Source organism: Nicotiana sylvestris, chromosome 4 (genome assembly GCF_000393655.2).
Source record: "Nicotiana sylvestris chromosome 4, ASM39365v2, whole genome shotgun sequence".
In the NCBI taxonomy this organism is placed as follows: domain Eukaryota; kingdom Viridiplantae; phylum Streptophyta; class Magnoliopsida; order Solanales; family Solanaceae; genus Nicotiana; species Nicotiana sylvestris.
Window position 1 is genome coordinate 23,097,666 of NC_091060.1, and position 21,917 is coordinate 23,119,582.

A 21,917-nucleotide genomic window follows, 5' to 3' on the forward strand; every position below is an offset into this window, starting at 1 on the left:
CTATTATTAAATTTGTCAGTAACATTACCGTGAACAAATCTCAAGTCCACGTTCTTAGTCATGATTAATGGAATATGTTTAATGAAAATTAAAAAAATCAAAGCTCATTGATTTATCAACCAAGCTATATCCTTTAATTTAATAAATAAAATACCCCATACTTAACAAAATGACACATCTTAATACTTTCAAATAAATAATATTAACATATAAAGCTTTGAAAAAATTAATATTATACACAAATATCTTTGAAACTTCTTTTAAAATTTTTATTGACTATAAAAAACTGTCATTTGGTAAACAAATATATTTTTATTATTTTAAATTAATATTAAAAAATAATATCTTTCTATAATTTTTATATTTAAAATATGTTCATATTTGAATATGATTAAACAAATTTAGTGCCATGAAAAAATTAAACGTATGGATATATTATGAAAATAATAAATAAAATAATTTAAAGTTATTTTAATTATAAGTGAAATATCTAGGCAAAAATATATTATATACTATATAGTGTATAATATAGAAGATATTACATAAATGAGATATTACATAAATGAGAGTGTTTATAATGTCAATAACATAATAGACCTTTCAAGGAAAAGTATTATAAAATCTAGCCAAGGTGATTTTTGTTATAAATAAAGTAAAGTAAAATAATTTTGTGTAACAAAAGAAGAAAAATGACTTTTGAATAATGAACACAAAGTTGAATGATTTTTACGTAACAAAAAGAAGAAAAATAACTTTTACGCAATGAACACAAAATTGAATGACCATCTATGAAATTTACTCAAAATTGTGCACGGTGAGAATTAAACGTTGGACCAATCGATCTCATAACCTGTTTGGCCAAGCTTCTTCAAGGTCAAAAGTACTTTTTTGAGTTAAAGTGTTTGGCCAAGCTTTAGAAGAAAAATAACAATAATTTTGAGTAAGAGCAAAAACAGTTTTGGAAAAGCAAAAAAAGTAGTTTCTTCCTAAAAGTACTAAAATAAAAAATACTTTTTGAGAAAATACACTTAGAAACACTTTTTAAAAACTTAGCTCAGAAGTGCTTTTCAACCTGTTTGGCCAAACTTTTTCTAGGCCAAAAATACTTTTTTTCGAAGTTTGAAGTGTTTGGCCAAACTTTTAAAGGAAGAAAATATTTTTGAGTAGAAACAAAAAAAAGTAACTTATCTCTAGAAACACTTTTTTGAAAAGTACTCTTCAGAAAAATATATTTAGAAGCACTTTTTTTACAGCTTGACCAAACACTAATTGCTGCTCAGAAGTATTTTTTAAATTAATTAACCAAATATAAACTACTTCTAACCAAAAGTAATTTTGAGAAAAATACTTCTAAAAATAAATTGATTTTAGAAGCTTAACCAAATATGCTACTATTAATTAGCCACATATAAATTATTTAATACCAAAAATATTTAAAAAAAATACTTTTCAAAATGAGCTAATGTTAGAAGTTTGGTCAAACGGTCCCTTTTATAACCACAAAAAAGGTTTTTTGGCAACATATTGTAGCTGAAGGGAAAGGTCTGGGATTGACAGAGCAAGGGTAGGAAATATCTCCGCGCTGGAGCCGGGTACCTGGAGGGGTGGGGAGGGGGCGGGGGGAGCTCTTCAGCACCTTCTTCCTTGTTGACTACTTATATAATTTCATTCCTTTTGCAGAGTACAGACATACTTCAAGTTCAGGAGAAGCAAGAGACCCAAGAAGAAATAGGCAAACTAAAGAGGTAACTTTCTGCTAATCCTGAAAATTACTCTCACTTTCCAGTCGCAAAGCATTTCTCTGATTCAATTTTCATCTTTTTCCTTTTTTGCTTTAAATTCTTTTTACAAAATCACACTCTCCCAAATAGGTATTAGTTTGGTATACGTGGATAATCAAAAATGAAAATGAAAATTGAATTTTGCCAGATAGATAAAATTATACACCACTTTCTTTTCTTTTTTTACTTAATTTTTGTAATTTCTTCTTTACAGTAATTAATTAAAAACTTCACAAAATTTGATTTATTCATGTATAGTATGTAATTTCACCCTTAAATTTTTTTAAATGTGTTATTGGTTTAAATATTTTAAAAAATATTTTCCTCGTAAATCTAATTTCCAAGTGGAGGTTTCTAAACTCTTTTTCAACCTTTTGCACCTATTCTCTGCCTCCGCCCTCTACTCCCACCATCCCTCACCCGGCTATCCTCAACCATCTACCTTTGCCAACCCCTCCTCCAGCCCTTAGATCTCGACCTACCACCTTTTCCGCCCTTACTTATTTCGTCTCCCATGATATTTGCCTAAATTATATACTTTTCAAAAAATATTTTGTTATCTAACCAAACACCAGAAAATAAAAGAAAATCACTTATTTTTCAAATAAATATTTTTTAGGAAAATATTTGCTAATGAAAAGATTTTTCTTTGTACAAAACACACCCAAAGTGTGCGCTCTTCCGAATCTGTTTATTTATTCAAATTACTTGGAAGCTACAACATGACACTACAAAATAATGAAACATTGAAATCCTATGTTTTTCAGCACAACCCCCCCCCCCCCCCCAAAAAAAAAAAAAATCCCATGTTTTGCTTTTCCGTTTTTTTCCAAGTGAATTCTGCATCAATGAATTGGTTTGATAGTAATGATCATCTATGAATTGAGCAAAAGAATTTGATAAAGTACTTTCTCTCTCTCTCTCTCTGTGGAATTTTGCAGTTTCAACAAAGTTTATCTAAGACGGATGGCACAGCATATTGAGATTACCCGACTGCTCGATCAAACTCCTCCGAGCGATGAGGTCTCTCTCTCCTCTGCCTCTCACAAGACACACACACAAAGAATCTCTTTGTTTTTTTCCCCACTGTTTGTGTACTATTTTTGACAAGAGGAAATAAGATAGGAAGTATTAACGGATTTGATGGATAATTTGATTGTCCTTTTAAATCTAAGCTTGTGGCACAAAATGGCAAACAAACAAGATCAAATTCGGTAACAGAATAGCAATTTATCCTTCTCTTGTAGCAAAGTAACTGCTACAGCTGATCTAGACGAAGAATAAACTCAATCATAAAGACTAGATAATTGGGGAAATAAAGTTATGTTGGTCCTTATTACCTCTATTAAGTAAAAGAGCGAAGGTCATAAATGTAGTATGACGTATTTTTTCCCACTATTATCCATGTTACAGATGATGAATCAATTTCTTTTATATGTCTGTCACTTTATCTTTGTTAGTGCTGTCTGCCTATAATGATAGATAAATCAAAAACTTTTCATTCTAACTTATTCTTTCAATTGAAATTGAGATTTTTGCCTATCCTCCTATTTTATTTTGAAAAATTTGAAACTTAGGTAAGTGCTCAGCTGACTTCCATCTTTTGCAACAAACTAAACAAATATTTTTTTCAAAATATATAAAGTATGACTTCCATGTGCTCAAAATATTTCTTTATTCCTAGTAAGATACAACTATATAAAGTATTTTTCAAGAAAATAATACAAAATATGAGATATGTCATGTCATTATCTTAAAATATTCGACAATAAAGACAATAAAATTATGTAATATAAATATTACTAATTAAAAAGCCATAATAAAAATAAACATAATCTAAAAGTGCTAAGTCATGCTAAAATAAGTAGACTAATAAGGGAGTATTAATTACATGACTAAACGCTAAAGAAAAAATAAAAATAGGTTATGCATTTTTATCTAAATTATTGCAAAACAAAAAATAGATATTCAATACATTCCCGTTCGTAGTATTGAATTGAATGTTTTTTGTTAGTATTAGTAGTGATTTGATTTTGGTTTGGGCTTTTGTTAGCACTATTTAATTTACTAATGTTTATGGCTATAAAACTTAGTAAACTTATTGGAACATTCAAAAGTTCTAAGTCCAACCTTGAAATAATACCTCAAAAGATAAAATTATGAAATCTTTTAAGAAATATTTATAAATTACATCACAATAAGTATATTTATATATTAAATATATCTAAAATTTCTATATATGTAATGTCGGGTTGGTTTGGTTTCGGTTTAACTTTCTTTAGTTAAAACCAAACCAAACCAATTATGATCGATTTTTTTTTCTAATACCAAACCAAATCAAACCAAACCATAGTCGGGTTTTTTTTTCTCGGTTTGACTCGGATTATCGGGTTGGTGAAGTTTGTCGGTTTTCTTCGTACACCCCTACCAGCAACTCAACTTCACAAATCTGTACACATCATACAGAAGTGTAGTATCAGTACAACCGACCCCATGTACTGGTAAGTATTTTGTCTAACCTCGTCGAAGTAGTGACGAGGCTTTTAGTTAAAAGATGCTTATTGTTATAACCTGTACATTATGTTAACAGTAAAAGCAGTTCAAAGCATAACAGATAAAAGTACCGTATACAACTCTGCGAGACAATCAACAATTACTAAAAGGAATCTCAGTAGTAGATTTACAATTTTTCCTGGTATAAGAAGTATATCCAAGATATCACGTCAAATGGCACGGTAACACCTTTTGTGCTTCTATCTCTGCCTCACCACATATATATATAATTTATTTGTGACAAATCAGCATGGCAACACCCTTCGTGTGTTCAACTCATCCTCCCAAATGTACGAGTAACAGAACCAACCAGATGATAGAAATATCGATAACAGGAATTACAAAGTAGGAAATACGCAAGTACAACAATGGACAAGGATACACATGTGGGCAACAGTAAAAGACTAAGCGGAAAACACGTGAGTAATAACAACAATTGGAAAACAAGAAATATTAACTTCAATTAACTAGCATATTGGAGGCCTAAATACAAATATAACAAATAAGACGAAAATACATGATCTTTACAAGTTGACAAATAAGGGCATGAATGGCTAGCATGGTGGAAGACTTATACTAAAGTGCAACCGAATAGATACAACATGAGTATAATTATAAAAGCAGGAAATAGGTATGGTATTTGCAAGTTAAGCAATAAAAGACATGGACAGTGCAACAACAATTGAGATAGAGGTAAAGTATGGGACATTAAAAAGAGTCACACAAATATATGTAAATACAACAATAACAGCTAAAGGTAAGGGCATATTCATATACACGAGAAACAAATATCACATTATTTAGCATGTCCCTCATCCTCACCTTCACGGAAACACCCTTCGTGCCATGACCTCATGATATTAAAAGCATAACAATATGAATGAAATGACACGGCATCACCCTTCGTGCTTTACACTCTTCCTCACATGATAATGAATATAAAATGCCACGGCATCACTCTTCGTGCTTTACACTCTTCCTCACATGATAATGAATATAAAATGGCATGGCATCACCCTTCGTGTTTTACATTCTTCGTCACATGATAATGAATATAAAATGACACGGCATCACCCTTCGTGCTTTACACTCTTCCTTACCAAGCATATGCATGTCAATAAAATGACAAGGCAAGAAGTATAAATAAAATCGAGGAGAGTGTTCAACGAATATTCCAAACAAATTCTTAATCACTACTTTACAAGCCAACAATGATTCAATGAACTCTCAAGGGCCATATAATTCAAGTACTTCCACAAATCCCACAATTTATCAACAACACAAGTATGGGATCTAGCATCTCAAAATATCGGCCGTAGCAATATATTAATGATTATGCATAGAGATGACCGAATTAGACGCATCAATGTATTCTCAGAATTCCATCAAATTTGATCAAGTTATATTAGACTAAGTCTCGATTCAAACATTTAATACGATGTTCTCAATATCTAGAAGTCAAGTGAGGCATGAAGCAAGAAGGTCACGAAATTCTACAAACACAAATGTAACATAATCCACCCCCGAGCATGATTAACCCAGACACATACATATACGCTCATCACCTCATATATGTATCACCCCCGCATGTAGCAAACAATGACAAATAGGAGGAAAAATTCCCTCAACAAAGTTAGGCAAAACACTTACCTCGAACAAACCAATAACAATACCGAGCAAGCCAAACGATGCTCCAAAAATGCCATCACACGCGTAATACCTCCGAACGACTCGAAACTAGCCAAAAGCAACTCAAATACATCAAATAAAGCCCAAGGAAACAATTTCAAATAATAAAGATCGAATCCTAAATCAAATCCCAAATTCGGCCAAAAATCACACCCGGGCTCACAAAACTCACAAAATCCGGCAACCCATTCAATTACGAGTCCAACCATACTAGTTTCACTCAATTCCGACTCCAAATCGATGTTCAAAACTCAAAAATTCATATTATGAAACTTTAGGCCAAAACCCCCAATTTCCTCTTTAAAATTCATCAGCCAAAAGCTAAAATCGAAGATAGATTCATGGAATATAACCAAAACTGAGTAGAGAACACTTACCCCAATTCATATGGTGAAAATCCCCTAAAGAATTTCCCAATTCCGAGCTCCCCAACTTAAAATATGTTAAATGAACAAAACCCTCGTTTTAACACTGTTCTGCCTCGTTTCTTGTGCCAAATAATCTCGAAACTCGTTTTTGATGCTTCCAATGGATTCCTTGTTAAATTCTAGTCAAGTTAGGCTCTTGAATCACTCCATTTGACCTTATATTGAAGAAGATATGTTGGTTTCAATATTTGGAAATAGTGTAGATTTTTAAATACGAAATCAGTGGCAATTTCGTAATTAATCTGGAAAAATCTGGCAACCCAATTCTTAGTAAAATGACCATAAACTCCTCATACGATGTCCAAATTCGATAATTCTTTTTACTATGGCTCCGTAATTACAATACGGATCTAATGCTTCAATAAAAACAGAATTTGTAGCTCATTTGCTTAATGTAGTACCATTTATACTTGAAAAAACAACGTCAAAACATAAAAAAATGAGCACAACACAACCCAAACCTATCCGAAACTCACCCGAGCCCCTCGGGACCACGTCCAAACATACCAACAAGTCCCATAACGTAACGCGGACTTATTCGAGGGTTCAAAACACACATAACAATATCGAAATGACGAATCACACCTCAATCCAAAAACAATGAACTTGGAAACTTCAAACTTCCCCGACCGATGCCGAAACATAACAAATCCCGTCCGATTGACCTCAAATTTTGCACACAAGTCACATTTGACATTACGGGCCTGCTCCAACTTCCGGAACTGAAATCCGACCCCGATATCAAAAAGTCTACTCGGTCAAACTTTCCAAAAAATCCAACTTTCGCCATTTCGAGCCAAATTCAATTACGGACCTCCACATCACAATCCTGACGCGCTCCTAAGTCCAAAATTACCCAATGGAGCTAACAGAACCATCAAAATTCCAATCCGAGGTCAAATACTAAAAAGTTAAATTCAGTCAATTCTTTCAAATTTAAAGCTCCCTAGTCGAGAATCATTCTTTCAAATCACCCGAATAACCTGAAAATCAAAACCGACGATTCACATAAGTCAAAATACATCATACGGAGCTACTCACGCCCGTAAACTACCGAGCGAAGTGCAAATACTCAAAACGACCAGTCGGGTCGTTACAAAAATAATCTTGTGCGTAAAAATAGTTAGAAATAAATAGTTATAACTTTGATGATACATGCAGCTGAAGGACCCAAACTGTTGCTTCTAATATTAGAGAAAATGTATTAGCAAATGTTTATTACATATAGTTCATATATTCAACATTTTATAGGTTAAGTGGGTTACCACTTGTATATAGAGGATAGACCATGGTGGCAATACTCTCCTCCATCTGACAGTACCGGAGAAAAATTTGTTCAATAAGGAACAAATTTGCCGGGGGGTTTGTGAACAATGGCTGGCTTAAATAGGATGGTAGATACTAAGTGCGTAGTGGGTACCAGTGGAGGAAGGGGACTATAGAAGATTGGCCATGGTACAGGGGGGTTTGGAGCAGGCTGAATGTTCCCAAGCACTGCTTTATCAGTTGGCTTGCTATCCATAAGAGACTGTTAACGAGGGACATGCTACTAAAGATGAGGATTAGCCAAGATAGCTGGTGTCTAATATGTGGAAATCAACTGGAGACTGTGGAACATCTGTTCTTTGAGTGCAAACTCTCCGAGATGTCTTCAACTACTGTTGCAATGGGTGCATAGCGGCATAATCGAAACAATATAAAGGGGATTTGGCGAAGGGTAGTAAGAGGGGTTAAAGGGAAAATCTGTAGGGATTTTGTCACATCAATGGTGGCTGCGCTAATGTATAGAATCTGGAGGGCAGGAATGGCCCTATGAAACTACAAAGTCCCAACTCCGTGAGTGATATATGAACAAGTCCAACAATATTGTAAGATTAGAGTAGTAACAATTTTGAATAAGAAGAGTAGTAGGAATGAGTGGGAATGTATAGACCAATTGTTGTATAGGAAGAGTTGAAAGGAGTAGATTAGAAACAATGATAAAGGAAATGGGGGATAGGAGGGGCTTCTTTACTGTAGCTGTAGTATAGGCAATTAGGGGCCGTGTTTTGGCTTCGTTATGATTGTTTTATTGGGGTATTGGTGATTAATAAAATTTTTTGTTTTCACCTAAAAAATATATTTAACATTTTCTTAGTTTTTTTTTTATCAGTAATACGGATATGCACTATTGCTCCTTAATCGTAATTCACGGATGGTTATTCAACTTTTTAGCATCAAAGTCATTAAATATATTTTACAACAAAGAAGTTACTTGACTTTGCCTATATATAATGGAAAGCCAAATGTTTTTGTAAACCTAAAAGTCACTCAAGTTGACCCAAGTATCATATATAGAACATGTCTCCTTTGTGTTCTCCTAGTGAGTTTCTGAAATAATTACGCAAAATCGAGTGACTTTATTTTTGTTTCAATAAATAGTTTAGTGACTTAAATGATTAGTACTTAAATAAACTTGAATAACTTTTTCATTACAAAAAATATTTAATAACCTTGGTGCAATAAAATGAAAATTGAGTAACCTTTCATGAAATTAACCCAATCCTTTTATAGTCGGGACTTCCTCCTTATAGTTACTTTTTGGCCGTCACACTCAAACTTGTGGAAGTTAGCTCCAAAATTTGTACTATTAGGGATCGTTTGGTTTGAGGACAAGTTATACCGGGACTAGTTATGCTGTGATTAGTTATTCTGGTATTATTTATTACTGACTATTTGGTATGCTGTATCAATTCTGAGATTTTTAATTTTACTACTTTATCGTGGGATAACTTGTACTGAGCAGGGGCGGACCTAAGTGGTGAGAAGTGGGTTCAACTGAACCCGCTTCGTCAAAAAATAATACTTTGTATATGTATAAATTATGGCTAAAGCAAGGTAAATTTTGTATAGAAATTAATTTTGAACCCGCTTATACGGCTTATACCGCTTATGCTAGTTATGGACTTCTCCGACTGAACCCGCTTGCACAAAATTCTGGGTCCGCCACTGGTCCTGAGATTATTATTCTACTCTCTGGCGGGGTATAAGTAATCTGGTACTATTTTTAATCCTGGAAAAACTTATTCCAGGATTAGTAACCAAACAAGTGATGAGGCGGTATCAAATTCTTATTCTAAGATTATTTTTGCTTGTCCATCGTACCAAATGACCCCTTAGTGTTTCTAATTGAAGTAAAGTTTTATTACACACAAAAAAAAATACTTTTATCAAAAAAAAAAAAAAAAATCAAAAAAAAAGAAAAGAGATACTAGCCCTCGGAACCCTTCGAAGAAAATTAACACCATTTATGTAGGTGAAAGGGTTGTCCGTATGCAAGTTGCTGAATCCTTCAATAACTGGTATGTCTTTGGGATATATAATAGCAAAAGTGAACAAATTTCATGATATCTCGAGCCCTATGCCCAACCCAACTGTTGCCTTTTTTTCTGTTTTGTGGTCTTCTATAATTTTTTTTGAATAAAAAACACATAAATTATAATCAAATGATATTGAACTGAGAAAATCCTAAAACACACATGCCACTTACGAAGAATTCTCGCTTCTCACTCGTCTCTCTCGATCAGTCGCCATCTCGCCCGCAGTTGCTAAGCCCCTCACCCGTTGTTGCTGCTTCCTTCTTTGCCTTTGCCGTCGCCAATTATCGAGCTCGAGCGGTTAGTTCTCTCTCTCGCTCTCTTACTTGAAGATAATATGATATACTATAATATACATGATTTTTATATGATTACATTGAATTAGTTCAAATCAATGTTACTTTTTATTCAAGTAAATGTTTGTTAACAAATGTCAGTTCCAATTTAAATAAGTGTTAGTTTAATTATACAAATGATCATGTAGATGTCGGTAAAGATCGATCCCTTATACATTTCACCTATTTCAAAATTCACCTCACTTGGATAGTTGTCTTTACTTTCTTTTTGTGGGTTTGTATAGTTGCTTGATTATTTTAAATGTATTTGTATGGTTATATATTGATATATTTTTTTCTATGCTAATACAGAGTTTGTAATTTGGTTTGTTTCTATGAATTAGGTTAATGTTAAATTGCTAAATTATCTTGTTTTAAAGTATATAGATTTCTCCTAACATATTGCTTAACCAAAAAATAGGAATTTCGATCAAAGCCTATTTTTAGAAGTACTCGGGTTACTAATAATCAATAAAATCGATATTCTTATAGTAAGAAAGAGAATTAGAATAGCAAAGTAATCAGTAGAAAGCAAAAGTAAATAATTGTATTCCAATAATAATCAGGATATCCCTCTACAGATGATATTTCTTTCCCTTATATAGTGACTCCTAAGTACAACGTCTTTTCCCCTTTTATGGCTAAATCATTATGAGCATTAATGACATTAATGAAACGTTATAATTGGTAGTCGTAACTGTTTCATGAGATTCTGTAACGTTTGTAACATTCATGCTCATTAATTGAAGATCAATGAATCTGCCCTTTTTATAGTCTTGGTTCATTCCACCGGTGCCTCTTTAAGAGACTAGAGCAACCGTTCCTTCTTGTCCCTTAAATGTTTTGCTCGTACCTATTAAGACTTACGCCTTTTCCAATACTCTTCTCCAGCTGTCGCTTTTCTAGTGATCCACATGTCTTGCCATGTCAACCACATAATTAATTCCACGTGTAAAATTTATTTACAGATAGTCCCCCCACTTTCCATTTATTCAGCAACTGAATATTTGGGAAGTGAATCTCATTTATGGCGGGGATTTTTGCCGCCGTTTCTCACGTGCCATTGTATCTTCTTCTGAACTGATGCGTCGTATATCACTTCCATTTAATGCATGTGACACGTGGCAATCATCGATTGGCTCTGCAACTCTACAACGGGTTTTAGGGCTTTTTTACAGTCGCATCGGTCATGAAGTGACAGTTTTCATAATGATGTTTCTATCATTACCTTTTTGCAGGACAGTCGCCTCTGCATATAAATACATCTTTTGCCTTTACTTTCACGAAAAAATTTCAGTGTTCTTTTTTCACATCTTGTTCTTATCCTTTAATACGTTCTACTTCTTTATACAACTATGTCTTCCTCAAATCCTGATCCTCGAAAAGTTGTCATTGTAGATGAACTTCCCCTTTCTTCTGCTCCTACTAGAAGTATGAGAGGTGGTAGGTTGCGTAGTTTAGGATCAATTTCTGTACGTGGTTCTTCTTCTCAACCCAGCTCTACTCCTCCATCTTCTTCAAGAACTAGGGCTTCTTTTCCACATAGATCTTCTGCTAGAAATAGAGATTCTAGTGAACCACTTCGTGAGCCTACTATTGACGAGATTATTCCCGTTGAACTTTCCTTTATCTCGGACAGAGAATCAATTAGAAATCAAGTCACTTCCATGACTTTTCACGATCGCGCTGATGTTTACCCTTCCCAAATCACCGAGGGTTTGGTTTCTGTTATGCGTAAAGATTGCCATTGGAAATTCGACTTCCCGATTCTGGTCCCTAACGAGAATCAAAGGATCACTTCTTTTAAATCTGGTTTTTCTTTTGTGTATACATATCCCTTTACATTAGGTTTTAGGCCGCTTATTGACTCAGTCATCATTGAATTTTGCCATTTCTTTGACGTATGTTTAGGATAAATTGGCCCTATCGTATGGAGGGCAGTGTCATGCCTTAGATATTTGTCAAATGTGGTTCAGTTACCCTTTACTTTTTATCATCCGGTTCATCTTTACTCTCCCAAATTATTCTGTCATAGGGTTTTTACTCTTGTGGCGAGAAGTAAGAGAGTTTTGGTTAGTCCTGAAGACGACAAAGACCGTGGCTGGTACGCCCGATTTGTTGCCTCTCCTACAAGTGAGTTAGTAGGCGAAGAAAATATGCCCTTCTCTAATAAGTGGAACTTTGCACGTGAGTTTTAGTTTCACTCTTTTATTTCTCTTCTTTAAAAAAGAACTTGTAGCCTTGTAACTGTTTTACTTTTCTTTTTCAGCAACCATGAGAACTGTTGAGGAAATTTCTGATTTCCGTGGTTGGGTAGAAAAATTATTAACAGTTGCTTCAATGGAAGAAAGGTTCTGGAAATACCTTTCAAATAGATTTGGGTGGAAAGTTAAGACTCACGGTAACTTTCTTTTTCACGTTCTTCTTTATTCTCATGCTCACCCTGGGACTTATTAACCCTTTTCTTTACTAGGGTTTCCCATTCGGGGTGTGAGTGCTGCATCAATCACTGCTTCGAGGCTCTCTCTATCAAAGGTTCAAGAGATAATCTTGAGTTCCTCATGAAAAAGAAAAGCTGATAGACCACAGAACTCTGAAGATGAAGAGGAGCGAGATGAAGGTTCATTGGTTCGTAAGCCACGAGCTAGAAGACGGGTCATTTCAGATGACGAAGCTACTCCTCATCCTCGTCCTGTTTCCATGTTTGAGCCTGAAAGTGCCACTTTAGTGAGTTCTGATGAGGAGACGCCTGCAGCACCCCGTGACTCTGCTAAACCACTCTTTTCTCGTGGATTTGATGAAGAAAACTTTGGTTTTGTTTCTGAGGAAACACCTCTTGCCTCTTTTCCTGTGTCTGTTCCAATTGAATCTCAGTTGCCTGTACATACTGTTGTTTCCATTGCTCCTTCCATGGCTATTTTGACTTCTTCAACGGTTCCTACTGCCACGACTTCCCATGCTGAAATTGGTTCCTCTAGTAGCAGTAGGGCAATGAAGCAAGTTACCATCGAGGTTCCTGCAGATGGTAACCTTTTGATGACATCAGACCAAGCTGACGTGTGGTTGAAACCACTGATAGGCCTAGTTGAGAAGTCCAAACTAGAAAGTCATAGCTCTCTAACGTGGATGAACGATATTGTGCATTCATCTTTAAAGGTATAAACCTTGTCTTCTTATTTTGCGTGATTTTTCTTTTACCAGTATCACATTTTTTCCTTCATTGTGTAGATTAATCTCATCGGTACAGAGATGATGAAAAGGATTATCCATACGGAGCAGCTTATGAATGACTATCATACTGATGCCGACAATTGGAAAGAGCAGTACGAGGGTCTTCAACTTGAAATGGAGGTTTTATATGAAGATAAGTGTACCTTAGAGCAGCAAGTAAGGTTATAGCAGCAGAACTAGCGGTTGAGAAAACTTCTTCGAATCAGGCGGGCAAAGATAAAAACCTTCTTGAGTCCTCATTTGCTGAACAACTCTCTAAAGCCACTGAAGAGATCAGAGGTCTAAAGGACCTATTGAACTAGAAAGAAACTTACGCCGGTGAGCTTGTTCAAACGCTTACCCAAGCTCAAGAAGATCTCCGAGTGTCTTCTAGCAGAGTTTAATTTTTGGAAAGTTCACTTGCCCCTTACAGGCTTCTTATAATGCTGCCTTCACTATGAATGAGAAGCTTAGGAATGAGATTGAGCATTGGGAAAGAGATTATGAAGCTCTCGAGGATAAGGTTGCCGTTGAAGTAAGTTGGGATTTTTTGAACACACGTCATGACGCTTTGATGGAAGCAAGCCGGGAAGGCTTTGACTTAGCTGCTGAGATTGCAAAGATCAAAGAAACCATTGAGAAAACCCAACAAAGTCAGAGTTTTTCTTCACCCGTGACTGACATTCCCGAGGGTGATGAAGTTACTCCTGGTGAGGCTGCTATTCAATCTCCTTCCGCTCAAGTTACTCTTCCTGCTTCTGATGATCCTGCTCTTCGTCTTACTGGTTCAGTTTCTGCCCCTCAGTGAAAGTTTTAAGAAAGTTTGAAATGTCGTTTTTTTAATTGATGGAACATTTGGAGGTTCACCCTTGGTCCCATTTGGGGATAATGTTTTGGAAAATCATACCCCTAGTTCGTTTTGGTTTTTTTTTGTATAAGACAATCAGGTTGGAACTAAGTTCATACTTAGTTTTAACCAAGTTATTATAATATTATGAAATTTTTGTCCAACTCTTATAATACCTTTATTTAGAGTTTCTGTTCCACTCTTTTAGGAGTTTACCCTTGCTTTATCTTTAAAAGTTCGGGCTTTATTTTCCACTTATTTGGAGTTTTTGTTTTACCCTCTATTATTTTAACTTTTGCATATAAAATGCTTCATTACTTCATGGTTTTTTTTTGTGAACAAGCACGAATTATAAAAGAGGGCCCTTTTATATACGACACTTAATGAAGAAGACGTCTCAACTTCATAATGGTGTAAGCATACGAAAAAAGAGATAGGAACATACACGTTTCTTTGAATAACTTTGAGGAAAGTTTTGTATCATTCGAACTTTCAAATTACATAATGCTTTAAATGTATTTAAGTATCATCTATAACTCTTTCGTAACTGTTTTCTTTACAATAGATTTGTAAAAATATTCAAGGGTATATCTTGCAACCCATGACTAAATATTGCCTTTAACCTAGATTTTGAAATTTACATCCACGAGTGTATTCTTTATAGGTTTTTGAATCGGGCTTGTATTTTTGAACGCTCGTGACTTTGCTCTGAACTTTCGATTTGTTGGGTAGACTTTAAGCTTGACTTGAATTCTGATTTTTCCAGTCTTCTTTGCTCTTCTTTGCCATCTTTATATATATAGTCCCCCAAGTGTTTGAGCTTTGAAGTATGAAATCTCGAGCACTTGATTATTTCTTCCATGCGGTCCTTTTCCTGAAAAAGGAAAAACGTACGGGACTCGGAGGCATATATAATTTAGATGATGACTGCTTAACCCTTTATATTTCCATCAGAAAGGTTGTAACCCTAGACTGGGAATTATGTTACTTTCACGTGTCTTTCAGGTTTAATATCATCATTTGGTGCGGGCTAGTTTTTTGCCTATCATCTAAAATTGTTAGTATAATTTTAACTGCACAAAATAAAAATTGTAATTGAGGGATACCTGACCGTGGGTATTTCATTTCCTTAGAAATAGTATTTCTACAGATGAACAACATTCCAACTCGAGGGTAGAACCTTGCCATCCATGGTTTCCAATTCGTATTCACCTTTTCCAGCAACACCTTGAACTTTGTAAGGTCCTTCCCAATTTGGACTCAACTTTCCTGCATTGGCTGCTCTTGTTGATTGAAAAACTTTCTTGAGTACGTAGTCCCCAATCTTAAAGTACCTAAGATGAGCTTTCCGATTGTAATATCGCTCATTAATTTGTTTCTGGACAGCCATCCTTATCAAAGCTGTTTCTCTCCTTTCTTCAAGCAAATCGAGATTTACTCGCATCTCCTCTTCATTTGACTCTTCGGTTGCTTGGGTGTATCTCGTACTTGGTTCACCTATTTCAACTGGATTAAGGCTTCAGCGCCGTACACAAGTGAAAATGGTATCTCTCCCGTACTTCTTTTCGTTGTTGTTCGGTAAACCCACAAAACTCCAGGTAACACTTCTGGCCATTTACCTTTTGACTCTTCTAGCCTCTTCTTCAAGTTATTAATAATAACTTTATTTATTGATTCATCTTATCCATTGGCCACAAGATGATAAGGTGTTGAAGTAATTCTTTTAATTTGCCAACTTTGAAAGAATTCTGTGATTTTCGCACCTATGAACTGTGGGCCGTTATCACACACGATTTCTTTTGGAACCCCAAACCGACATATGATGTTCCGCCAAATGAAGTCCCTGACTTCTTTTTCTCGCACCTGTTTGAAGGCACCTACATCTACCCACTTAGTAAAATAATCAGTGAGTACTAACAAAAATCGTACCTTTCCTTTGGCTTGTGGTAGTGGACCCACGATATCCATCCCCTACTTCATAAAAGGTCATGATGCAACAACCAAATGTAATAACTCGGCCAATCAATGCATGTTGTTACCATATCTTTGGCACTTGTGACATTTGGCCACAAAACTTTCTGCCTCTTCTTCCATTTTTGGCCAGTAATACCCTGCTCTGATTAGAGTTTTTACCAAGGATCTTCCTCCTGCGTGATTTTCACAATGTCCTTCATGTACTTCTCTCATCACATACTTTGTTTGAGAAGGTCCGAGACACCTTGCTAAAGGACCACCGAACATCTTTCGATATAAATTGCCTCGATCCAAACAATAGCGGACAACTTTTCGTCGAAGTGCCTGAGCCTTTTTCTTATCTTCGGGTAGAATTCCGTACTGCAAAAATTGATGATTTCGTTTCTCCAATCCCAGGTTAAATTATTGAAATTTACCTCGTTTTTATCCTGGTCGAGTGCCGAATGAAACAAATGAATTACGGAAGCGTTTTCTTCATTCGTTGCTTCTGCAGCGGATGCAAGATTAGCCAACGTGTCTGCTTCGACATTTTCTTCCTTGGGTATTTGCACGATTTTCCAAGATTGGAATTGTCTGATCAAATCTCGTGCCTTTTCCAAATATTGCTGCATCCTCGCCTCTCTAGCTATATAAGTCCCCTGCATTTAATTAACTACGAGCTGCGACTCGCTTTTGATTATAGCCTGCTCTATTCCGAGCTCTCATGCCAATTCTAAACCTGCAATCACAGCTTCATATTCTGCTTCATTATTAGTAATAAGATGACATTTTATGGCTTGCCTTATAGTCTCTCCCGTAGGTGGGATTAGAACAATGCCCAAACCTGCTCCTTTAACATTCGAGGAGCCATAAGTAAACAAGGTCCAAGTACCTGGATAAGACCCGTTAAATACCTGCAGTTCTTTTTCTGCTTCTGTTGCCATCCCAGGGCTAAAATCAGCCACGAAATCTGCTAAAATTTGTGATTTTATCGCAGTTCTAGGTTGATATGTGATGTCATATTCACTTAGTTCTATGACCCACTTGGCTAGCCTACCTGATAACTCTTGCTTATGCAATATATTTTGTAAGGGGTAAACAGTCACTATAGAAATATGGTGATATTGAAAATAAGGCCTCAATTTTCTAGATGCCATAATTAATGCTAAAGCAAGTTTTTCTAAATGAGGATATTGAGTTTCAGCATCCAATAAAGACTTGCTAACATAATAAATCGGAGATTGTTTACCTTTATCCTCCCGAACTAAACGACACTTACCGCCATTTCTGAAACAACAAGGTAGATGAATAGCCTTTCTCCATCCTTTGGTTTAGCCAGCAACAGTGGGTTTGACAAGTATACTTTTAGATTTTTGAGCGCTTGTTGACATTCTTCAGTCCATTCAAATTGGCTTTGCTTTTTCAACACTGAAAAGAACTTAAAGCTTTTCTCCGAAGATTTAGAAATAAATCTTCCCAATGCTGCTATCCTACCTGTCAACCTCTGCACTTCTTTTTTGCTCGTGAGTATATCCGGTATTTCTTCAATAGCTTTAATCTGTGCTGGATTTTCTTCAATTCCTCGATTAGAAACAAGGAAACCTAAGAACTTACCTGATGACACGCCAAATGCACATTTCTCGGGATTTAACTTCATATTGAATTTGCGGAGAATCTGAAACGTATCTGACCAATGTTGGATATGATCCCCCGCCTGATGTGATTTGATTAGCATATCATCGATATAAATCTCCATGGTTTTCCCATATGTTCTTGAAACATCTTGGTTACTAACCTCTGGTACGTGGCTCCAACATTCTTTAGGCCGAAAGGCATAACTTTATAATAGTAAGTCCCCCTATCTGTAATAAAAGAAATTTTTTTCTCATCTAAAGGATCCATTTTTATTTGATTGTACCCTGAATAGGCATCTAAAAAGCTTAATAGTTCATGTCCTGCAGTAGCATCAATTAGTTGATCTATGTGTGGTAACGGGAAAGAATCTTTAGGGCAAGCTTTATTCAAATCAGTATAGTCTACGCAAACTTGCCACTTACCCTTCTTTTTACGTACCACTACGGTATTAGCTAGCCAATTAGGATATTTTACCTCACGGATAGATCCAATTTTTAAAAGCTTTTGTACCTCATCCTGAATCACCTGATTTTTGGAAGCTCTTTGCTTCCTTTTCTTCTGTTTAACAGGTGGATACGTTGGATCTTCATTCAGCTTATGGGTCATCACCTCCGGTGGTATACCTGTCATATCTGAATGCGACCAAGCAAAGCAATCTGCGTTAAATTTCAAAAATTCAATCAACTTACTTTTCATCTCCGGGCTCAGGTTGGTTCCGATGTAAACTTTTCTGTCTGGCCAATGTTTAAACAGCACCACCGCTTCGAGTTCCTCAATTGTTGTTTTGATGTTTTCGTTCTCTTCTGGCTTTTGGATAGTATTAGGCCTTGAGTCTACATCCGTTTGTCCATCTGCAGTTGGGGTTTGTGCTGCTAAATCCTCAACTGAATTCTGTAATTGCTATTTTCCATCCGCTACATCATATTTTGCGCTTGAATCTGCTACTGAATTAATGCTTCGAGAAGCCTGTTAATCAACACGAATTTGTCTTATCCCCCATTGCGAAGGGAACTTGATAATCTGATGTAAGGTAGATGGAACAATATCCATCTCATGAATCCAAGGTCTGCCAAGGATCATATTGTATGCCATATCCATATCTATTACTTGAAATTTCGTATCTTTAACTACTCCTTCTGCGACTGTTGTGAGTATTATCTCCCCTTTTGTGACAACGCTTGAATTGTCAAATCCAGATAAGGTACGTGCTTTCGGTACCAATTTGTCATCAGCTTGCATCTCGTTTACCACTCTTAAAAGAATGATATTACAGAGCTACTTTGATCAATCAAACCTCGTTTTACATTAGTGTCATGTACAAGTAAAGATATTACCAGTGCATCATTGTGTGGGATCAACACGCCATTCACATCTGCATCATCAAATGTTATATTATCTTCTTCCAGAACTTGGTGAACTCGCTTCCCGTGGTTGACTGTGATTTTTGACACCTTTGCAGCCGTATATGTCACGCCATTGACCTCCTCCCTTCCACTTATGACATTTACTGTTCTTTTTGGTGATGGAAGTTTTGGTGGCTCCTGTCTATTTTTCATATATGCTTGGTTACCCTTTTCACTAAATAAATCGGTTAAGTAGCCTTGTTTTAATAAGTGCTCTACTTCACCTTGTAGCAATCTGCATTCTGCTGTTTTGTGACCATGATAGTTATGAAACTCGCACCAGAAATTAGGGTTTCTTCTATTTGGGTTCGATCTCATTTCCTTTGGCCACCGCACTTATCTCCCATGCTTTTTAAAATAACTACCAACTCAGATGTGTTAACATTAAAGCTGTAACCACCAATCTTCGCTTTTGAACTTCTGTCGTTGTCTCGCGTATCTCACGTGTCTCGCTCCTTTCCAAACCTGGATGACGAACCCAAATCTCTGTCCCTTGTTCTGGAATCGTACCTCGGATTCTCTTGTTTTGATCATGAATCCCTTCCTGCTGGTCCTATGTAAGGTTCACACCTGTTCTTACCGGACCTTTTTTCAGTTTCTGGTCGCCTTGAACTTATTCTTTCATCTCCCCGGGACTGAGTGATGGTATCTTCTTTTATCCGCAACTTCGTGCTATATCTGTTATGAACATCATTCCAAGTTGTTGCAGGGAATTCTCGTAAGCTTTTTTTGAGTCTCCTCCTGGCTTCTGAGCTCTTCTCATTTTAATTACTTGCAAATGCCATAGCCGCCCAATTATCAAGTACGCGTGGTAGCATTATTCTTTCACGTTGAAATCTATTTACAAATTCCCTGAGTAGTTCCGTATCTCCTTGTTTTATTTTGAAGATGTCTTCCATCCTCTTCTCAACCTTCTGAGTTCCCGAGTGTGCTTTTATAAACGAATCTGCAAGCTCAGTAAAAGAATCAATAGAGTTCTCAGGTAAAAGAGAATACCATGTTAGTGCTCCATTTGTGAGTGTTTCACCGAATTTTTTGACTAGCACTGATTCAATCTCTTGCTTAGTCAAATCGTTGCCTTTCACGCCAGTTGTAAACGCGGTTACATGGTCTCGTGGATCGGTTGTCCCATCATACTTCGGGATATCGGGCATCTTGAACTTTTTTGGAATAGGCAAAGGAGCGACACTTGGCTTCCAAGGTTGTTGAGAATATTTATCTACGTCCACTCCTTTGATTATAGGTGGAACACCAGGTATCTGCTCTATGCGATCGTTCTGCTCCTTGAGCTGTTTCTGCAAAGTTAGTACTAAACTTTGTAAATCACAATTAATTGGAATACCTGACCTTCCATCACGAGATTCACTGGGAGTTCCTCCACTGCCTGAATTGGCAAGTCCTGGGCGTGGATTTTCAATGGTTGCGGTGTTATTCGGAGGTGAAGTTGGTGGTACAGTTAGCAGCCCACTAACGAAAGCTTGAAGAGCATTATTGACCTGTTCTGCGATCAATTGCTTTAATGCTGCATCAATAGCTTGATCATCCCCATGTTGGTCATTCACATGTGATTCAGACTGTCAGGTGTCCCTTCTCGGGATTGTCGAGGAGAGTTTCGTGGTGAAGGGACTGGAGTTCCATCCCCTTGTTGATTTTGCTGATTCAACTGAATTGCTCATTTTGTTGGTTTTGTAGGTTTTGTTGGTTGTTGTTGTTAACGTTCGACATAATTTCTTGACAGAAAAGATGAATTTGGAAAGTGAAAAGATTATCAGATTTTCGGTAACGGAACCAATTTGTTTAACCAAAATATAGGAATTTCGGTCAAAGCCTATTTTTAGAAGTACTCGGGTTACTGATAATCAATAAAATTGATATTCTTGTAGTAAGAAAGAGAATTAGAATAGCAAAGTAATCAGTAGAAAGCAAAAGAAAATAATTGTATTCCAATAATAATCAGAATATCCCTCTACAGATGATATTTCTTTCCCTTATATAGTGACTCCTAAGTACTACGTCTTTTCCCCTTTTATGACCGAATTATTATGAGCATTAATGACATTAATGAAACGTTATAATTGGTAATCGTAACTGTTTCGTGAAGATTCTGTAACGTTTGTAACATTCATGCTCATTAATTGAAGATCAATGAATATGCCATTTTTATAGTCTTGGTTCATTCCACCGGTGCCTCTTTAAGGGACTCGAGCAACCGTTCCTTCTTGTCTCTTAAATGTTTTGCTCGTACCTATTAAGACTTGCGCCTTTCCAAATACTCTTCTCCAGTTGTCGCTTTTCTAGTGATCCACATATCTTGCCATGTCAACCACATGATTAATTCCACGTGTAAAATTTATTTTCCCCAATACACATATTGTACCGTTTAAAAAAGGGCATTAAAAATAACTTGTTTGTGTCGTGCTTCCCTGAAGTTCTACCTTAGTATTTGGCTGAACTCCCTTGTCCAAAATACAGGTCTGCGGTCTGCCCCTTTCAACCATTCTTTTCTTTAGTTTGTATCGTTTCAGATACTTAATAAATATGGACTTAGTACTATTTTACTCACTGCATTGTGACAATTCTATGTGAAAAGAAAAGAAAACACTCAAAAAGCAAAAATTAAGAAAAACCTCTCGCTCTGTTCCAATAATTACATATACAAGAAGGCAGGGAAGCGGATTATGTAATCGAGATAAAGACAGCAGATGGTCAAAATCCAGTATTTGATGA

At 36.0% G+C, this 21,917-nt stretch overlaps 1 protein-coding gene across 8 annotated transcripts; it reads left to right on the forward strand.

Annotated features, from left to right (window-relative positions):
* The first annotated feature begins 1,488 nt into the window (after positions 1-1,488).
* On the forward strand, positions 1,489-14,363 carry LOC104239320 (uncharacterized). 8 transcript variants are annotated; one of them, XM_070171835.1, is made up of 6 exons: positions 1,536-1,592; positions 1,681-1,745; positions 2,723-2,804; positions 10,018-12,543; positions 12,616-13,298; positions 13,371-14,363. In XM_070171835.1, exons 5-6 carry the CDS (start codon positions 12,843-12,845, stop codon positions 13,539-13,541), a joined length of 627 nt encoding a protein of 208 aa, XP_070027936.1. In that variant the 5' UTR covers positions 1,536-1,592; positions 1,681-1,745; positions 2,723-2,804; positions 10,018-12,543; positions 12,616-12,842; the 3' UTR covers positions 13,542-14,363. The 8 variants fall into 8 exon arrangements, with proteins under 8 accessions (XP_070027933.1, XP_070027936.1, XP_070027934.1 ...); XM_070171833.1 differs by having other exon boundaries at positions 10,018-12,329; positions 12,412-13,298; XM_070171834.1 differs by having other exon boundaries at positions 10,018-10,107; positions 12,178-13,298.
* Positions 14,364-21,917: the final 7,554 nt, after the last annotated feature.

Excerpts from the sequence above, each read along its gene's own strand:
- LOC104239320 (XM_070171832.1), top strand. The coding sequence starts at position 12,843 with ATGTTTGAGCCTGAAAGTGCCACTTTAGTGAGTTCTGATGAGGAGACG. Across the intron at positions 13,299-13,370 it reads TTGTGCATTCATCTTTAAAG|ATTAATCTCATCGGTACAGA; the intron begins GTATAAACCTTG and ends TTCATTGTGTAG.